The 17,252-nt window shown below is 41.3% G+C and overlaps 1 protein-coding gene across 1 annotated transcript in view; it reads left to right on the top strand.

The window, feature by feature from the left end:
* Positions 1-16,495, top strand: part of LOC115471884 (vitellogenin-A2-like) — a 98,110-nt gene extending 81,615 nt beyond the window's left edge. Inside the window, 6 exon segments of the mRNA XM_030205790.1 lie at positions 4,957-5,143; positions 7,365-7,459; positions 10,000-10,097; positions 10,193-10,352; positions 13,913-14,074; positions 16,097-16,495. Coding sequence (XP_030061650.1) covers positions 4,957-5,143; positions 7,365-7,459; positions 10,000-10,097; positions 10,193-10,352; positions 13,913-14,074; positions 16,097-16,212 — 818 coding nt within the window. The 3' untranslated portion in view covers positions 16,213-16,495.
* The last annotated feature ends 757 nt before the right edge of the window (positions 16,496-17,252 follow it).

Genomic DNA, 17,252 nt, shown 5'->3' with positions numbered 1-17,252 from the left:
ATGAGTGGAATGGATCGGGTGGATGTGAAGCGACTGTTCACGCTATCCAAAAATACTAGGACTAGAGGGCATGAGTTGAAGCTACAGTGTGGTAAATTTAAAACGAATCGGAGAAAATTTTTCTTCACCCAACGTGTAATTAGACTCTGGAATTCGTTGCCGGAGAACGTGGTACGGGCGGTTAGCTTGACGGAGTTTAAAAAGGGGTTAGATAGATTCCTAAAGGACAAGTCCATAGACCGCTATTAAATGGACTTGGAAAAATTCCGCATTTTTAGGTATAACTTGTCTGGAATGTTTTTACGTTTGGGGAGCGTGCCAGGTGCCCTTGACCTGGATTGGCCACTGTCGGTGACAGGATGCTGGGCTAGATGGACCTTTGGTCTTTCCCAGTATGGCACTACTTATGTACTTATGTACTTGTACAGAAAGAGAACAGCTGGACACAGGTCACCAAATCCTTTAAAATCAACCCCCCAACTCCATCTTCTGTTGAACTGAAGAATCGGTTCACAGCCCTGGATACAGAAGAGTTGAAAACATCTCGCGAACAGGAGTAAAGAATGATCAAAATCCCAAAGCCGCTAAAGTGGTGGTCATTAAGAAGCAAAAGGTAGTTGTGGTTGGTAATTCTCTTTTGAGGGGTACCGAGGAGCCCATCTTCCGATCGGACATGACCTCCAGGGAGGTGTGTTGTATGCCTGGTGCAAAGATTTGAGATGTAGTGGAAAGATTGCCTAGACTCATCAAGCCTACTGACCACTGTCCTATGCTGCTTATCCATGTTGGCACAAATGATAATGCTAGGTATATATCAAACACGACTTCAAGGCTCTGGGTCAGAGGGTGAAGCAGGTACGTAGGTGGTTTTCTCATCAACCTTTCCTGTGAAAGGTAAAGGCCGAATGAGGGAAGCTCGTATCCTGGCGCTAAATGTGTGGCTGCGTGATTGGTACCAATGCAAGCGCTTCGGATTTCTAGACCATGGGATGATTTTCCAAGAGCTACTGAGCAGTGATGGTGTCCATCTTTAAAGGAAGGGACAAAGTGTTCTCAGTACCAGACTGGCTAAAACACTAAAGAGGGCTTTAAACTAAATTTGGTGGGAATGGGAGAGAAAAGCCCAAAGTCATTAATAACCCTCAGGAAGGTAAGACATCAAAAACCCTTATAGAAAGCAAAAAAAAAAGAGTAATATCTGGAGATCCTTGTATATCAATGCCCTTAGTATGGGAAATAAATTTCTAGATCTAGAGGCTGCAATGATAAAAGCCGACTTGGATTTAGTGGCAGTCATGGAGATGTGGTTCACGAAGAACCATGACAGGGATATAGTTATACCAGGTTATAATCTATTCAGAAAGGACAGGGTAGGAAAAAAGGGTGGAGGTGTGGCCTTATATGTTAAGAATAATATTAAAGTGACAGAACTGCAGGACATATGGGGTAAGGAAGAAGCGCTGTGGATCAAACTGGTAAGAGGAAAGAAAAATATATTTACATTGGTGTAATATACAGGTCATCTTCACAGTCAGAAGAAATGAGCAGAGACTTAATTGAAGACATCCACAAAATAGCTAGGAAAGGGGAAGTACTACTGATATGTGATTTTAATATGTCGGACGTTGACTGGGGTGTCCCTGCTGCGGGGTCATCTAGAAACAAAGGAATCTTGGATTCTCTACAGGAAGAACTGTTTCAGCAGCAGGTAACAGAACCAACGAGGGATGGAACTATTCTAGATCTGGTGCTTACAAACGGGGAAAATGTTTCTGATGTTACGGTGGGAGATCATTTGGAATCTAGTGATCACCGAATGGTGCGGTTCAGTATTAAAATAAAGGAGGAGAGGGCTTACTCAAGATTGAAGGTCCTAGATTTTAAAAAAAACTAACTTTGCCAAGATGGAGGAATTTCTCAAGGAAGAGTTGGTTGGATGGGAGCAGCTGAAGGAAGTAGAACAGTGTGCGAAACTGAAAGGAGTTATTTTAAAGGTGTTAGAAAATTACATAAAAGTAAGAGGAAAAGAAGGCCGCTCTGGTTCTCAAACGTAGTAGCTGAAAAGCAAAGGGAAAGAAGGTTAGCCTTCTCACATTATAAGATGACTCAGAAAAAGGAGGACAGGCCAAAATACCAGGAATAGCTAAGAGAAGCTGGAAATGCTGTCAGGAATGTGAAGAGGCAAAAGGAAGAAAAGATAGCCAATATGGTAAAACTGGGGGACAAGATGTTTTTCAGATATATAAGTGACAAGAGGAAGTGCCATAATAACATTGTGAGACTCAAAGCTGAGGGGGAGGTATATGTACAAGCAGATAAGGATAAAGCTGAACTGCTAAACAATTATTTCTGTTCTGTGTTCATGGATGAAAGGCCGGGGGAAGGACTGCAGAAAACAAATGCAAATAGCGACAGATGTATGGAAGACTGGGACTGATTCTCAGAAGACTGCGTTCGTGAGGCACTAGCTAAACTAAAAGTAGACAAAATGATGGGGCCTGATGGGATACATCCAAGGGTGCTCAAGGAACTCGGAAGATTTTGGGGCTCCACTGTCTGACATCTGCAATGCTTCCTTAGAGTCTGGAGTAGTCCTAGAGGACTGGAGAAGGGCGGATGTAGGCCCTCTGCACAAGAGCAGAAGTAAGGAGGAGGTTGGAAATTATAGACCTGTCAGTCTAACCTCAGTGGTGAGTAAAAAATGGAAACGCTTCTAAAGTGGAGGATTGTGAGGTTTCTCGAATCGAATGAACTGCAGGACCTGAGGCAGCATGGCTTCACTAGAAGCAGGTCATGTCAGACAAATCTGATTGATTTCTTTGACTGGGTGACCAAACAGTTGAATGTGGGAGGGGTGCTAGATGTGATATACTTGGATTTTAGTAAAGCGTTTGAAACAGTTCCACACAGGCGACTGATAAATAAATTGAGTGCCCTCAATATGGGACCTAAAGTGACTGACTGGGTCAAAAATGGTTAAATGGGAGGAGCTAAACTCCACAAATGTTGACATTGTAGCCATCCTTCTAGCTTTGAGACAGTTAATTTACAAATCTGTACAAACTTGAAAAAAATCCAGATCGTTAGCAATCCTAGCCTCCTGAGTATATCCGACAGGCTCCTCCCAAACATTTTGGGCCCTACGCATGTGCTCACTTTGTCCATGCCAAAATGTGACCTTGAATGCATTAGTGCCATGCCTGTCCCAGAGCAGCATTCAAACGAAGTGGATTCTGTCCCACTCATTATCTATTTGCTCTGCAATTGTACAAAATCACTTTTTCTTTCTTAAAATTTTGAGGCCTGTATACTAAAGCAGAAAGTGATTTTGCAAAACGTTTAAGCTTAAAAAAGAAAAAACACAAAATAACCCAAAATACATAAACCAGCAATGTTTAGGTGGTCTATGCATTTTTTTTCATACGTAGGCCCCATTTGCAAAACTATTTGTAAATTTTGCCTCTAGTAAATATTAAAATTCTATGCAAATTTTTATTTAATTCTGCATGTACAAGCTGTTGCTATGCAAGGTTATGCAGATTGGTGCATTAATTCAAAATTCAGCAAAAACTGGCATGCAAACACATCTTTGCCTGCAGTATTTGCAAAAAAGATATTGAAGTATGATTATTCTTTTCAGCCACACCCCATAACTAAATTTTTCTCAAACGTGTGCTATGGTAATGGCTCACTAACCCATGGAGAAAAAAAACCCATAGAGAGTAAGAGCACCAAAGACGTTTATTAGGACCTTACACGGTCCGTGTTTCGGCCAACCGGCCTTCTTCTGGGGTCTAAAATCAAAAAAAATATTACAGATCAACATATATACACTCTTAAGCATATGTAAATACACATATAAAAATAAAATCATGCAACTTGATTACAAAACAAGGTTAAAAACAAAGACATCTAAAAACACACTCATATTTAGAAGGTAATACCAAAATTTTAAAAAGGAAAATATGACATTTGGAATATTGGAAATATTCTAGAAAATATCAGAAATATTAGAAATATTCTAACAACATGGCAATGTAGAAAAAAATAGAAATTAAATAGTGCTATATCAAACATCCAGATACTCGTAAAGGCCAGAATAAAAATGAGGACACATACAAATATGATAATATGATATAATTCAAGATTTACCAATGTTCCAACGGACCGTGTAGGGTCCTAATAAACTTCTTTGGTGCTCTTACTCTCTATGGGTTTTTTTTTCTAGTCTGTTTTGGTTTTTCTTCCGCTCTTTTTGTTGTTTTACGTATGCTTTGCGGGAGACTTGGACCTTCTTTTTGTTGGTTTCACTAACCCATGGGAAATCCCACAGCTTAATACATCTGTAAGTGCTTTGACTAAGAAACTTAAAGAAAATATTCCATTTAGAAGATCAGAACATATGTAAATTCGAGGAGAATGGCATTCAGGTTGAGGAATAACATACCCCACCTTGGGTGAATCTCTTCATAAAGGCAGTTAATAAATCCAAATAAATAAATCAATAAATATGAATCACCAGCTTCTTCATGGTGCTAATAATTTTCCACATTTATTAACATTTGCCACTCCACATTACAGATTTGCCATCTAGGCGGCTTACAATCTACTAAACAACAAGCCAGACGTAAATAGTCTCACAAGACAGACTATTGGGAAGTGTTGGGAAGAGGGGGAAAACTCCATTAAAAATAGGAAATGGTGTGGGGGGGGGGGGGGGAGTAAAGGCAAAAGGTAAGCTCTGATGTCTTCCAAGGGAGCCTGAGGGTTTGGAAAATCCATGCTTTACCCTCCTATCATTTAAGATAAAGAAATCAATTGCTCAACTGTCTAAACTTTAGTTACTCATTTTGAAAAGTGCTTATTCTATTGACATATCAGTAGTTATCCACGTGAATATTAAGGAAATACCTTTTCTTATTGTTTTGCCATTATTTTACCAACATGTTTCCGCAGGTCGCTGCACAGCAACCCAAGACACAATTACAACCTTCAATGAAGTTAAAATTGATTACAGTATGCCAGGGAACTGCAACCACGTTTTAGTGCAAGACTGTAGCCCTGAACTGAAATTCATAGTGATGATGAAGCCAGCTGAAGAGTCTCCTGACTATAAGGCAATCAATGTTAAACTTGGCAGCTTGTAAGTGCATTTCGAAAGAAAGCTACTTGTTAAGTGTGATTCTGTCTTAAAGTGTATTACTTCTCTGAGCCTCGGAGTATTTCTCTAGCTTCTCTCAGCTGCTATTAATACAAAGACTAAAATTTGTGCCTCTGGCCTGTGATCCTGAAGCCCTGGTAAGGATCTGGCCCTTCCCGTGAAATTTCATCTTCTACATGGAATTTGCACATGAGAATGAGGCAGAGGCAGCCAGCAGATCTTCCCCTTTCGTCTGCTTCAATCTGGACTTTGTCATACACACAGGACAAATGCTACAGAACCTTGGACACTTTACTCATCCTTGGTAGCCCAAGACTGGAGCATTTTCCCGCAGTTCAGAGTGCACCACTCTTGAGGACCCAACCCAAGACACAGAGAAGGTGCTGTTTTCTGACTAAGATCCCCTTCGTCTCAGTACAAGAAGAAAATTAATTACCTGGACATGTTCATGCTTTTGCCCCTTCGTTATAAATTAATTACTGGAACTCATGCGTGCTTTCCCCCAGTGTTATAAAGTAAGATGCACATTTTTATTACTTAGTGTAGAGATCTGTGCAAGTGTGCTACATACTGTCCACTGAACTTCAGAAACTTTGCCACAGGGCTTCTTACTCTTACCAAAATAATTATGCCTGAGCTGCTGCAGGACACTGGGGGCTAGGATTCAAATACACCATCATGGATTTCTGCTATTTGTGCAGCCATGCTCAAAACAACTGACTGTTCAATTTCATTCATCAGTTGAGCCATTGCTGAACTCTATGATATATTATGTGAATCATTGCTAAGATTCATTGTTTTACTTTCCACGAGAGCCATTCTGAGTGCTTTGATAGACAAAACCTGTGGAAAAATGAGTCTTACAATGAATCTAAACTTTCAGTAGTTATGCCATCTCCAAGGGGCCCTTTTACTAAGCCGCGTAGGTGCCTACACGCGCCCGACGTGCGCCAAATTGGACTTACCACCCGGTTACCGCATGGCCCTTGCGGTAATTTCAATTTTGGCGTGCATCTGCTATACGCGGCTGAAAAATATTTTTCATTTTCTGGTACGTGGCATTTGACGCACATAGGTCATTACCGCCCGGTTACCGTGTGAGACCTTACCGCTAGGTCAATGGCTTGTGGTAAGGTCTCAGACCCAAAATGGACGTGCGACAATTTTCATTTTGCCGCATGTCCGTTTACGGCCAAAACAAAAGGCATTTTTGTAGGTGCGCTAAAAAATTATTCTGCACATGCCCAAAACAAGCATCTACACTACCGCAGGCCATTTTCAGCGCATCTTAGTAAAAGGGCCCCCAAAACAGCTAATTACCCAACTTTGAAAGTTTGAGGCCTAGATCATAGATTTTAAAATTTTACCCCTACAGAATAGATATACAGAGTCTCCTGTTTTCACTAATCATAGGGTTACCATATGGCTCCAGAAAAAGGAGGACGGATTGAGCCAGCCGGGTTTTACTTCCATTGCTTTCAATGGAAAGCAATTGCGCCAGCTGGGTTTTACTTCCATTGCTTTCAAGCAATGGAAGTAAAACCCGGCTGGCTCAATCCGTCCTCCTTTTTCTGGAGCCATATGGTAACCCTAACTAATCATTCCCAGGGCCCTGACTAAGGCATAAATAAATGCTGCACAGACAGCAAGCATGATAGCAAATAAGAGTCCTAAGCCCCTTCTGTCTCCCCTATGGTGCAAAGCTCCCATCCTGACTTTCTCCTCACTTTTTCACAGTTAGGGACCTTCTCTGAATTCCATTGCCAGTTTTGCCTCCAACACTTTCTCCTGTTCATGGGAGCTACAGGAGGCAGAACTAATGCTAAATGACTTAAGAGACTAACTATTGATACAGCTAACTTTAGTTAACACTTTCAACCACAAACTAGCTTAAAGCTAACTGGCTATAAGAATCCACTGCTTATAAAAATATACTCCCAACTTGTTTAAAAAAATTACTAGGCAAGGAATGATTTTTTTTTTCATATTAACATCTCTCCTCTCACTTCTCTTGTATGACATGACTGTGTTACACATTTTTATTTGTAATCCAGCCATGAGTGGGTGAAATCTCAAATTGGCAGAATATAAGATTTTGCTGAATAAATGAAATAAATAAATCACATTTCTCTAGTTGAAATCCTCAGTGGTGCAAGGAGCACAACTTCCTGATCCTCTAAACTTGTTTCTCCTTCTTTTAAAGTGACATCGATATGTTCCCTCAGGCTGGAAGCCTGAAGCTGATGATTAATGGCATTGAAAAACCAGTGGAAAGTCTGCCCTTGGAGCTCCATTCTGGTAGGTATCACAGCAGGATTTTACTGAGTAATGCACCCTAAAAATGGGTAACTATAGCCCCACCTTAAAAAGATACATCTATGGACAGTTGTTTAAAAATAATCATCTTCATTAGGAACTATTCAAGGATCTGGAAAACAGTCAAAGCAGCATTTAAGTTTGTCTAGATAAAAAGCAGAATTTCAAGTATTTAGCTCTGCTTGGTAGCATTCAGGGCCACCGAGAGACTGAACCAGGCCCGGGGATGGGCCGCCACATGCGGCCAATCCCCCTCCACAATCATTGCCGCTGCCCCCCCTCAAAAAAACGCTGCCACATTTGAAATGTCTTGTTGGCTGGCGGGGATCCTGAGGCCTCGCCAGCAGAAGACGTCTTCCTCCAGCGCTGCTTTTCTGCTGATTGCCTGCTCCTGTGGCTGCTTTTTCTCTCAGGGCATGCTCGGTTTCAAAACAAAGCATGCGTGCCTGAGAGGAAAAGCAACCGTTCAGCTGGGCAGAAGAGCAGCACTAGAGGTGCTCCTCTGGGTCCTCCCCAGCCTCCAAGGGGGTCCGGGTGCGGTGCTGGAGTTTCCTCTCTCCTACTCCTGTCGGGAAGCAATCACTCGGGTCCCGTCAGGAGCAGGAGAGATAGAGACCCTGGCGCCGGGCCCCTTTTGGAGGCCCGGGCCCGGAGAATTTTGTCGTCCCCCCCCCCCCCACCCTCAGCGGCCATGGTAGCATTACCACAGTCCCTCAAAGAAAAACATAACTTAAAAGTTCTATTTCTCTATAAATATTTGATGATATTTCTCAGGCATTTCCAGGAGCTTTGCTCCTAGCTGCCTTCTCATCCTCTGCCAGGCCTGTGATAGAGCAGCTCAAACCACAGCCCTGACACCCTTGGAGGTCACATAAAATGTGATAGTACCCTCAGGGAAGGATCTTACAACTCGCAGCACACTCCACACTATTCTGCAAATAAAGGTGCACACAGCTACATAATGATAATGACATCCAAGGGAAAGGAAAAACTCCGTGGTCAGTGTTTCATCTAAACACTGGCCGCTGTGTAGGTATGTCTGAAGTTAAACCCTAATCCTTGTGACTCTGGGCAAGTCACTTAACCCTCCATTGCCCTAGGTACAAATAAGTACCTATATATAATATGTAAGCTGCATTGAGCCTGCCATGAGTGGGAAAGCGCGGGGTACAAATGTAATAAAAATAAATAAAAAATATTGTGCATCAGCCACTATCCCACGGATTCTATATAGCGTTAACAGCACTTAATACGCAATTATGAGCACTAATTGGCAATGATTACAATTTACGCACACAAATCCCTAAGCGTATTCTGTAACGCACTGCATCTAAATTTTAATTGTGTAAGCAAAAAGGGGTTTGGTTATGGGTGGGGAAATGGGTGTTTTATGGGTGTTTCAAAATGTATATGCATTGTTATAGAATATGGCTACTATAACACTTATTGTCTGTGTAATTTTGAAACTTCACCTTACACAGACTGAGATGGAAAAGTGTTATAGTAGCCGTTGATTCAGAACAGCGTCCATGAACTGAGATCAATTGTGGCGCTGTCTTCACACATTGAAAATTGAGCGAAGATCCACAGTTCTGTCCATACCCATACTTAAGCAAAGTAGCTTTAACATTTGATAGATCTGCTATTATATATTAATATTTGGCTGGAGGCAGGGTGTGTGATGATGTGAAGAATGTGTGTATATGCTTCTCAAATCTTTGGGTTACAATAACACACCAAAAAAAACTGAGCACATTATTACTCATTTAAACGTGTGTGGTTTTTGAGTTGCACAGTTCATTTTATTTTATTTTATTTTATTTGAATTATGGTTTCTGGATAAAGTTAACTATCTGGATAGTGTCAGGATAGTCTGCAGAGATTTCCAGCAGAATTATCCAGCTAATGATGCTGGAAATCCCTGTATGACCCTGGTCAGCAGCACTTATCTGCTACCTGAATATCAGGCCATATAAGATAGATAGATAGATAGATAGATAGATAGATAGATAGATAGATAGATATCAGGGCACTTTTACTTAGATGCATACGCGCATCCTACGTGCGTCAATTTTGATCTACCACCTGGCTGCCATTTGGCCCGGGCAGTAATTTCATTTTTGATATGAGTCCACTATGTGCACTGGAAAATATTTTTTATTTTCCGGCACACAGCGCTAACTGGGCAGTAATCGGCATTGTACGCACGCTGATGATTATCGCCCACTTAATGCGTGAAACCTTACTGCTAAGTCAATGGGTGGCAGTAAGATCTCAGGCCCAAAATGGACACGCGCCAATTTTCATTTTCCCGCACATCCATTTTCAGCCAAAAAAGGCCTTTTTTGCAGGCGTGCTGAAAAATGGACCTGCGCATGTCCAATACACACATCTACACCAGCACAGGCCATTTTTCGGCACACCTTAGCAAAAGGATCCCAGACAGCATGTTAACTGTCCATCTCAGTACATGTCCCACAGGTTAATTCTAATCTAGTTGATTTTTTTTTTTAATTCTCCAGATCCACCTGTGATGATTGAAAAAGAGGGAGAAGGACTCCAGTTAACAGCTGCTAACTTTGGTATTGAGAAACTCTATTACAATGGGAAGGCATGCCAGGTATCTCATTTCCCTCATTATCAGCATTTAATTATGTAGAATGTAATATACATTCACATCAGCACTGACTGTTTTTCTGATTTGTACTGATTAAGGTTGAAACTTCAATGTGGATGAAAGGAAAGACCTGTGGTATCTGCGGCCACCATGATGATGAGGTGGGGCAGGAATATAAGATGCCTGATGGATACATAGCTAAAGACGCAGTGAGCTTTGCTCAGTCTTGGATCGTGCCGGAAAAGTCCTGTTCTGGAGGTATAATAAACAATTTATGTATGGTGGAATAAAGACATCTGAAAATTTCTATCTGGATAAAGGTTATGGTTCTCATAGACTGGTGTTTCCAGAAAAGAGATGGGAGAGGGTAAGTGGAGAATATGTTTTGAAGAGATTGTGAGAAATGGGCTCAACTGATCACCAGTCAGGAAACAGCAGGGCCCAATCAGTTTGCAGCGAAGAAAACATTGTGACAGTTGAGAACTAGGTAGTGAAATGACATTGTTTAGGTGAGGTGGCCAGTATGAGTTTGGATAACATCCCAAATTTTATTGAAATTGGTCAAGTTTTGACAGAGTTATGCAGAAAACAAGTTATATATATTTATTTATTTATTTATTTATTTATTTATTTATTTATTTATTTATTTTTTGAAACACAATGTATGATGGCAATTCCATGTGCAACTAATGTTATAGAATTTGCGATTACACCCTAATTCTATAAAAAATTCTATGAAAAACTTTAGGGGCGATAAGAAGTATTTAAATGACTAAGGAATGTAGGAGACCTGTGACGAGGTGGGTGTGTAAAGCTTATGGGCAATGAAGTATCGAGCCTTTGAGTGACACCACTGAGGTTCTATGATAAAACAGAAAGAAGAGTTGAGCTTGGTCATATACAGAGTGATTATTCTTGAGCTCTTCTGGAGTTGTGATTGCCTTGGAGTTTGTATTTTATAAAATATGCATGTAAACACTACCCTGTTATTACCATTGACACTGAAGATCACCAGCAAACCAGAACAGAGGCAGCCAGAACCTGTTTGATCTTCGGAAGCTGGGCAGGTTGAGGCCCATTTTGTATCTTGATGGGGGGGGGGGGGGGGGAGGACAGCGGGAAAGACTGGCAACTATACAAGTCAATGACAAAACTTCTGCATTATTCTGCCTTGACATAAAGTTGTAGTGCTCTGATCACCTACCTAACTATTAACACCTCTAGAGAGAACATATTAACGAGCATGACACCAATGTTTACAATTGACCCCTCATTCTATAAATTGTGTGTGCAGGTTATAAGTATGCATATGTAGTATTGTATCATACATTATGCTATCAGTTTATCTTGTTGGACAGACCAGTTGGATCAAACAGGTCTTTGTCTACCATCATCTACTATGTTATAATTATGTGCATAACTTAATTGACAAATTAGCTGCTAGCTGGCACTAACAACCAATTATTGATGCATTATTTGGCACTAATTTTCAGTTCCACGGGTATCTGCCTTTAGTCAGTATTCTGTAACCTTAGCACGTAATCTTTAGCATGGAACTGCTACAGGGGTGTGGATATTGGAGGGTCAGGGGCGTTCCTGAAATACTATCAGTTATGCACCTGACAGCAGCTAGGCATGAGTATTTACACCAGCCATTGAACTATCATAAGTTTTTGCATCTATAATTAGGCGTGCAACTGTGGACGTCCAATCATATTTTATAACCGCAATTACTGTATATAAATAATTACCAATATAAAATTTGTGCCTAGCACACTGCATCTCGGTGCCTCACTTTAAGAACCTGTACAGAATTACCCCTTAGGGCCAGATTCTATATAAGGCGCCTTAAAAAAAATCCATGCAGTAAACATTTTCGCCTAAACGTATTCTATAAGTGGCACCTAGATTTAAGCATGGTATATTGACTACACTTAGTTGATATCCCAGTGCATAAAACTATACGCCTTCATTTACAACAATGAAAATGTGGCATAAATCCCTGAGCGTAGATTTAGGCACACTGGATATATTCTATAACTACCCGTGTAAATTTGTGAACGCCCATGAAATGCCCATTTCCCCACCCATAGCCACGCCCCTTTTGAACTGTATATATTAGAATTTAGGTGCAGTTCATTACAGAATACGCTTCGCAAGCTATGTGCGTAAATTCTAATTATTGCCAATTAGTGTTTATTACTGCTTTTTAAGTTGTTATGATCCTACTGGGACAGGCAGGGTAGTGACTGGGTCTCGCTCCTGATTGGCTATGTCAGGGATTGGGCTGACATCTGAGGCAGCTGACGTCAGATGTCAGACCCTATTTAAACATACCTCTGCCTGCATAGGACACTCTAGTGTTATCTCCTTCAGCTGTGAGCTTACCTTGTCTCTGCTTAATCTGTGCCTGTGGCACAGGGTAAATTCTCTGTTGTTTGGTTGCTATCTTTTCCCTTGGTCTGTGTTTGTTCTGTGGGCCTGTAGCAGCCAGCTTCTTCTCTGATTACTTTACTGCTGTGCACCTGTGTTCAGCTCTGTTGCTTCTGTGTGCCTTGCCTTTCCCTTCCCTACTGTGTGGGCTGACTGAGTCCGTGGTAAGAACTTACTTTCTTTCTTTGGATTTCCCTATTAACCCTTTACCTGCTATATCTGTTGCTTGGTTCTTGTGAGCACTGCTCCTTGTCTGACCTGTGTACCTAGAAGCAGTCTCTCTCTCTGTAGTCTGCCTTACCCTTTACCTGCTGTTTGCGGACTGCTCCTTATCTAGCTGGGTTCCTTTAGTTGGTGTCAGTGTGTGGCGCTATGTGCGCGACCCGTTTGCCAGTCCCTTCCAGGACTTCTCTCTGTTCTTTTCCCTTCCCTTGTGTGTGATTGGGTTCCAGTTTGGCCTTGCGGCCTGTATGCTTGAACTCTGTATGTGTGGGTTCCAGTTCAGCCTTGTGGCCCTTATAAGTAGTCTATCTACCTTTCTGGCGGTGCTCGCTGTTCTCCCTGAGTATGCTAGGCTTCGAGGTCCATTGTTACTGTATAGCGTGAGCTAGGTCTGCCCTAGGCCTCGGTGTAGGTCTGTCCTTGGATTCGGCCTATGCCCAAGGGCTCACAACCAGTCTAACGTAAGTGCTGTTATCAACGCTGATTAGCTTGTTAAGCCAATTAAGTTATGCTCTTTGTTACAGAATACACCTAGATTTCAGTGTAGATCTCTAGGTGTGCTACATAGAATCCAGTGGTTAATATGCAAAATATCTGGGCCAACTCGATGCTAAAGAGAGGCAGTGCTTTGTGCTTTGCTGAGCAGGAAACCTGGATTCAATTTCTGAACATTGTTTCTGCTACTGGGGCTGATGCAAGGCTGAGTTCATAGCATCTGGGAGGAAAGGGACTCTCAACTCTAAGCAGCATATACAGACTCAAGGTGTGCACACACCTGATTATGCAGGGAAGCTGTGGCCTGCAGCCCTTGTTCTGGATTGTCATCATAGCAGTTTGGCCTCATGGAGGGTGATCACCAGTGAGAGGAACCCTGGGATATCTGCAAAGGTTAATGCGTACTGTACCCGAAATACAATTTACCTAGAACTTGGGTTTGGAAAGGTGAATACTTAAATCTAAAATCCAAATCCTGAAGCTCTAGTCCCAGTAAGGGCCATGAAAGCTCAAAAATACAAGGGAAAACTCGGTCAAAGACCATTTTTTAAAATTCATGCAACAGATTCATGATAGTTGTGCAGGTTAATGGAATGTACAGTATAATTACTTTTTCTTAGTACTACAATTCCATGTGTTTCAAACTGCCACCGGTTGATTTCTTACAGCTTGCAAAATGCGGCAAACACTTGTGAAACTGGAGAAGCAGATTGAAACGGAGGAAGAGATTTCTAAATGCTATTCAGTTCAGCCCGTTTTGCGCTGTATGAAAGGATGCTCACCAACCCAAACTACTCCCGTCTCAGTGGCCTTCCACTGTCTGGCAGCTGGTAAGTCTGCACATAGAGTTAGTGTGTGAAGGTTCTCTTTCTATACTATTTTCTGCATTTTGTACATTGTTAGTCAACCTCTATTTGTAGAGCAAAACTGTTGTTTGAGTATCTAAGTCCTGGTGTGAAATGTGCGTAAACTTATACAAATAACCCAGCACGACATGTTTATCCACTCCTACCCTAGCTGAGATAATATTTAACCATATCTCCAAACTCATGTGCACCTTTCTTTAAATCAGTCACCTTACTTTCTAACTCTTCCTGCTGTCTTACCTATCTATATGTTACATCTTTGCTTTACCCTTCTCTATTAATTATAATGCTCTATTACGTATTGTGTTGACATTGTAAGTGGTATACCATGCCATACTTTGTATTGTTATTTGAATATTTTTACTGCTGTACTTGCCTATTGCACATGTTTGACCTACTCTTACTGTACACCGCCTTGAGTGAATTCCTTCAAAAAGGCGGTAAATAAATCCTAATAAATAAATAAAACAGTGGTGTAGCCAAGGGTGGGCCTGGATGGGCCCAGGCCCAACCACTTTGGGCTCAGGCCCACCCAGTAGCAGCACACCTATGATGTGGCTGGCAGGGATCCCTAAGCCTCACCAGCCAAAAACTCCCAACAACTGTCCCTCCTGCATACCTTGTAAACAGCAGATCTTCCCCTGCAGCGAGCAGCGACTGATACATACTATTCGCACCAGCCCCACAGCCTTCCCTCTGATGTATTCTCACCTATGTGGAAACGGGAAGTAGCATCAGAGGGAAGGCTGTGGGGCCAACATGAGCAGTGTGTATTAGTTGCTGCATGCGAGGGAGGGAGGATGTTTGAGAACCCAAATGGCATGCAGGTGAGAGAGGGAGAGACCAAATCACTTGTGGGACAGGGCAAAGTTATTCTGCCCACCCATCCTGGGCCCAGGCCCACCCAAAACTGGGTGACTGGCTATGCCCCTGAAATAAAATCCTCTGAATAGCTTCAGTTTTAAACCATTAAGGGGAAAAGCAGCTGACCCTTGTTCTTAGAGACTCGCCCCAGTGCTGAAATTGCTCTGAATGAAAGTTGTGCCACTAATTTAATGCACAGACACCTGCATTTATGAAAGGTTGTACTCACAGGTGCAGAGCAAGAGACAAAGTTCATGAAACCAGCCCTTTTCTTTAATAATCTCATGATACAAGAATAATTTGAATATATATCCTGGTTCTTTTTCATGGGTAGATAGTGTTAAAATCTTGCTGAGCCTCTTGTGTAGAACATCTTAAACCAGTGCTTTTAAATGATCACAGTTGAATGTACATACAAAATTAGATAAGCAAAACAAAAGTCTTTCAGTTCTTCTTCACCTAAACATCAGAAAAGAAAATCCTTGGCTATGAAGAATCATATGTTTTTCACATGCTTTAAAAAGATTAAGTACAAAGCCCTGAGTGGTGTAGAACGGGTAAAAGTCAATCGATTTTTCACTCTTTCAAAAAGTACAAAGACCAGGGGACACTCAGTGAAATTACAAGGAAATACTTTTTAAAGCAAATAGGAGGAAATATTCTTTCACTCAAAGAATAGTTAAGCTCTGGAACTCATTGCCAGAGGATGTGGTAACAGTGGTTAGCATATCTAGGTTTTAAAAAGGTTTGGACAAGTTCCTGGAGGAAAAGTCCACAGACTGTTATTGAGACAGACATAGGGAAACCACTGCTTGCCACAAGATTGGTAGCAGGGAATGTTGCTACTATCCGGGTTTCTGCCAGGTACTTGTGACCTGGATTGGCCACAGTTAGAAGCAGGATTCTGGGCTAGATGGACCATTGGTCTGACCCAGTATGGTTATTCTTAAGTTCTAACAGTGGTCCATACAAAGCCTGTGCTTGTTTTCAGTTACTTACGACTTGCATTTTTGTCTAATGTGCATCTTTCCAGATTATCAGAGGATCCATATAATTCCATGCAATGACATTTTTATCTTTTATTTCAATCGTGTTTACACAATCCTGGTTCCTTTTGCACAGGCACTTCTATGGATTGGGCTGACGGATATGTGAAGTTAGATAAGTCTGAAGACCTGACAGAGACAGTTGATGCCCACACCGCCTGCTCCTGTGATGCCCAGCAATGCACAACATAAAGCACATTTATTCTATTGGTCAAGATGTCCATTTGCTACAAGGGGCCTATGGTCAGCTACTGGACTGGTACAAATAACAGCCTATGAGACCTTCTCGCAAAGGATGTAATTTTTCCAATTAACCTCCAAAAGAGCATAAATAATATTGTATACTAGTAAAAGCATGTGATTTTCTAATAAATAGGTGCATTGAAAAAAAGCAACCGTGGAAGTTAATGTACTTATAAAGAAAAAAATGTAATGAGGTAGGGTGGTATTCAAAAGCATTTGTGCAGTTGGCGATTTCTCAAACCATATGTTTTTTTTTTACATTTACAGAACTTATATGCATAACCTTTGGCATATTGGTAGCTATGTGCTAATATATAAGTGTATAAAAAAAGATGGATTGGGGCAGAGCCATAGCTGAAAAATAAAACTTATACATTCAGACAAAATTCAGCTGCTGAGCATAAAAGTTATGAGTATATATATAAATATCAGCAACTAAATGTCAAGATATATATACATGGGTTTTTTAGCACTAGCATTTACAGATATATCGTCACTGACAATATGCATAACTTTGGGGCTCATTTTTTAAACAGAAAAAAGTTCAAACAGTGGCACAAAGCGGCAGATTTGTGTGTGTGTGTGGGGGGGGGGGGGTTCCAAAACATCCAAATCGCTATTTTCAAAACCCATTTTTAAGAAGTTTTTCAATGCAGTTCATCTGCAGTACATCCAAATCACAAGGGGATGTGTTGGGGTGGGATTTGGACATTTCCAAAGTTTGGATGTTTTTCTGCTATTATGGAACAAAGCAAAAATGTCCAGGGCTAAAACCTAGAGGTTTTGAACTAAACCTGTTTCAATCACGAATAAGTCGCAAAAAGGATCCCTAAATGACCAAATAACCACTGAAGTGATGAAAATATGACCACCCCCCTCTTACTCCCTTAGTGGTCACTGACCTCATCCCAGCCCCCAAAGATGTGAAAGAAACAGCACATACCAGCCTCTATGACAGCTCAGATGTTATAGTCAGTAGCAGCAAGAAG

This window comes from Microcaecilia unicolor, chromosome 6, assembly GCF_901765095.1.
Source record: "Microcaecilia unicolor chromosome 6, aMicUni1.1, whole genome shotgun sequence".
Classification (NCBI taxonomy): domain Eukaryota; kingdom Metazoa; phylum Chordata; class Amphibia; order Gymnophiona; family Siphonopidae; genus Microcaecilia; species Microcaecilia unicolor.
Note: the sequence above shows the minus strand (reverse complement) of the source record. Positions and strands in the feature narration are given on the sequence as shown.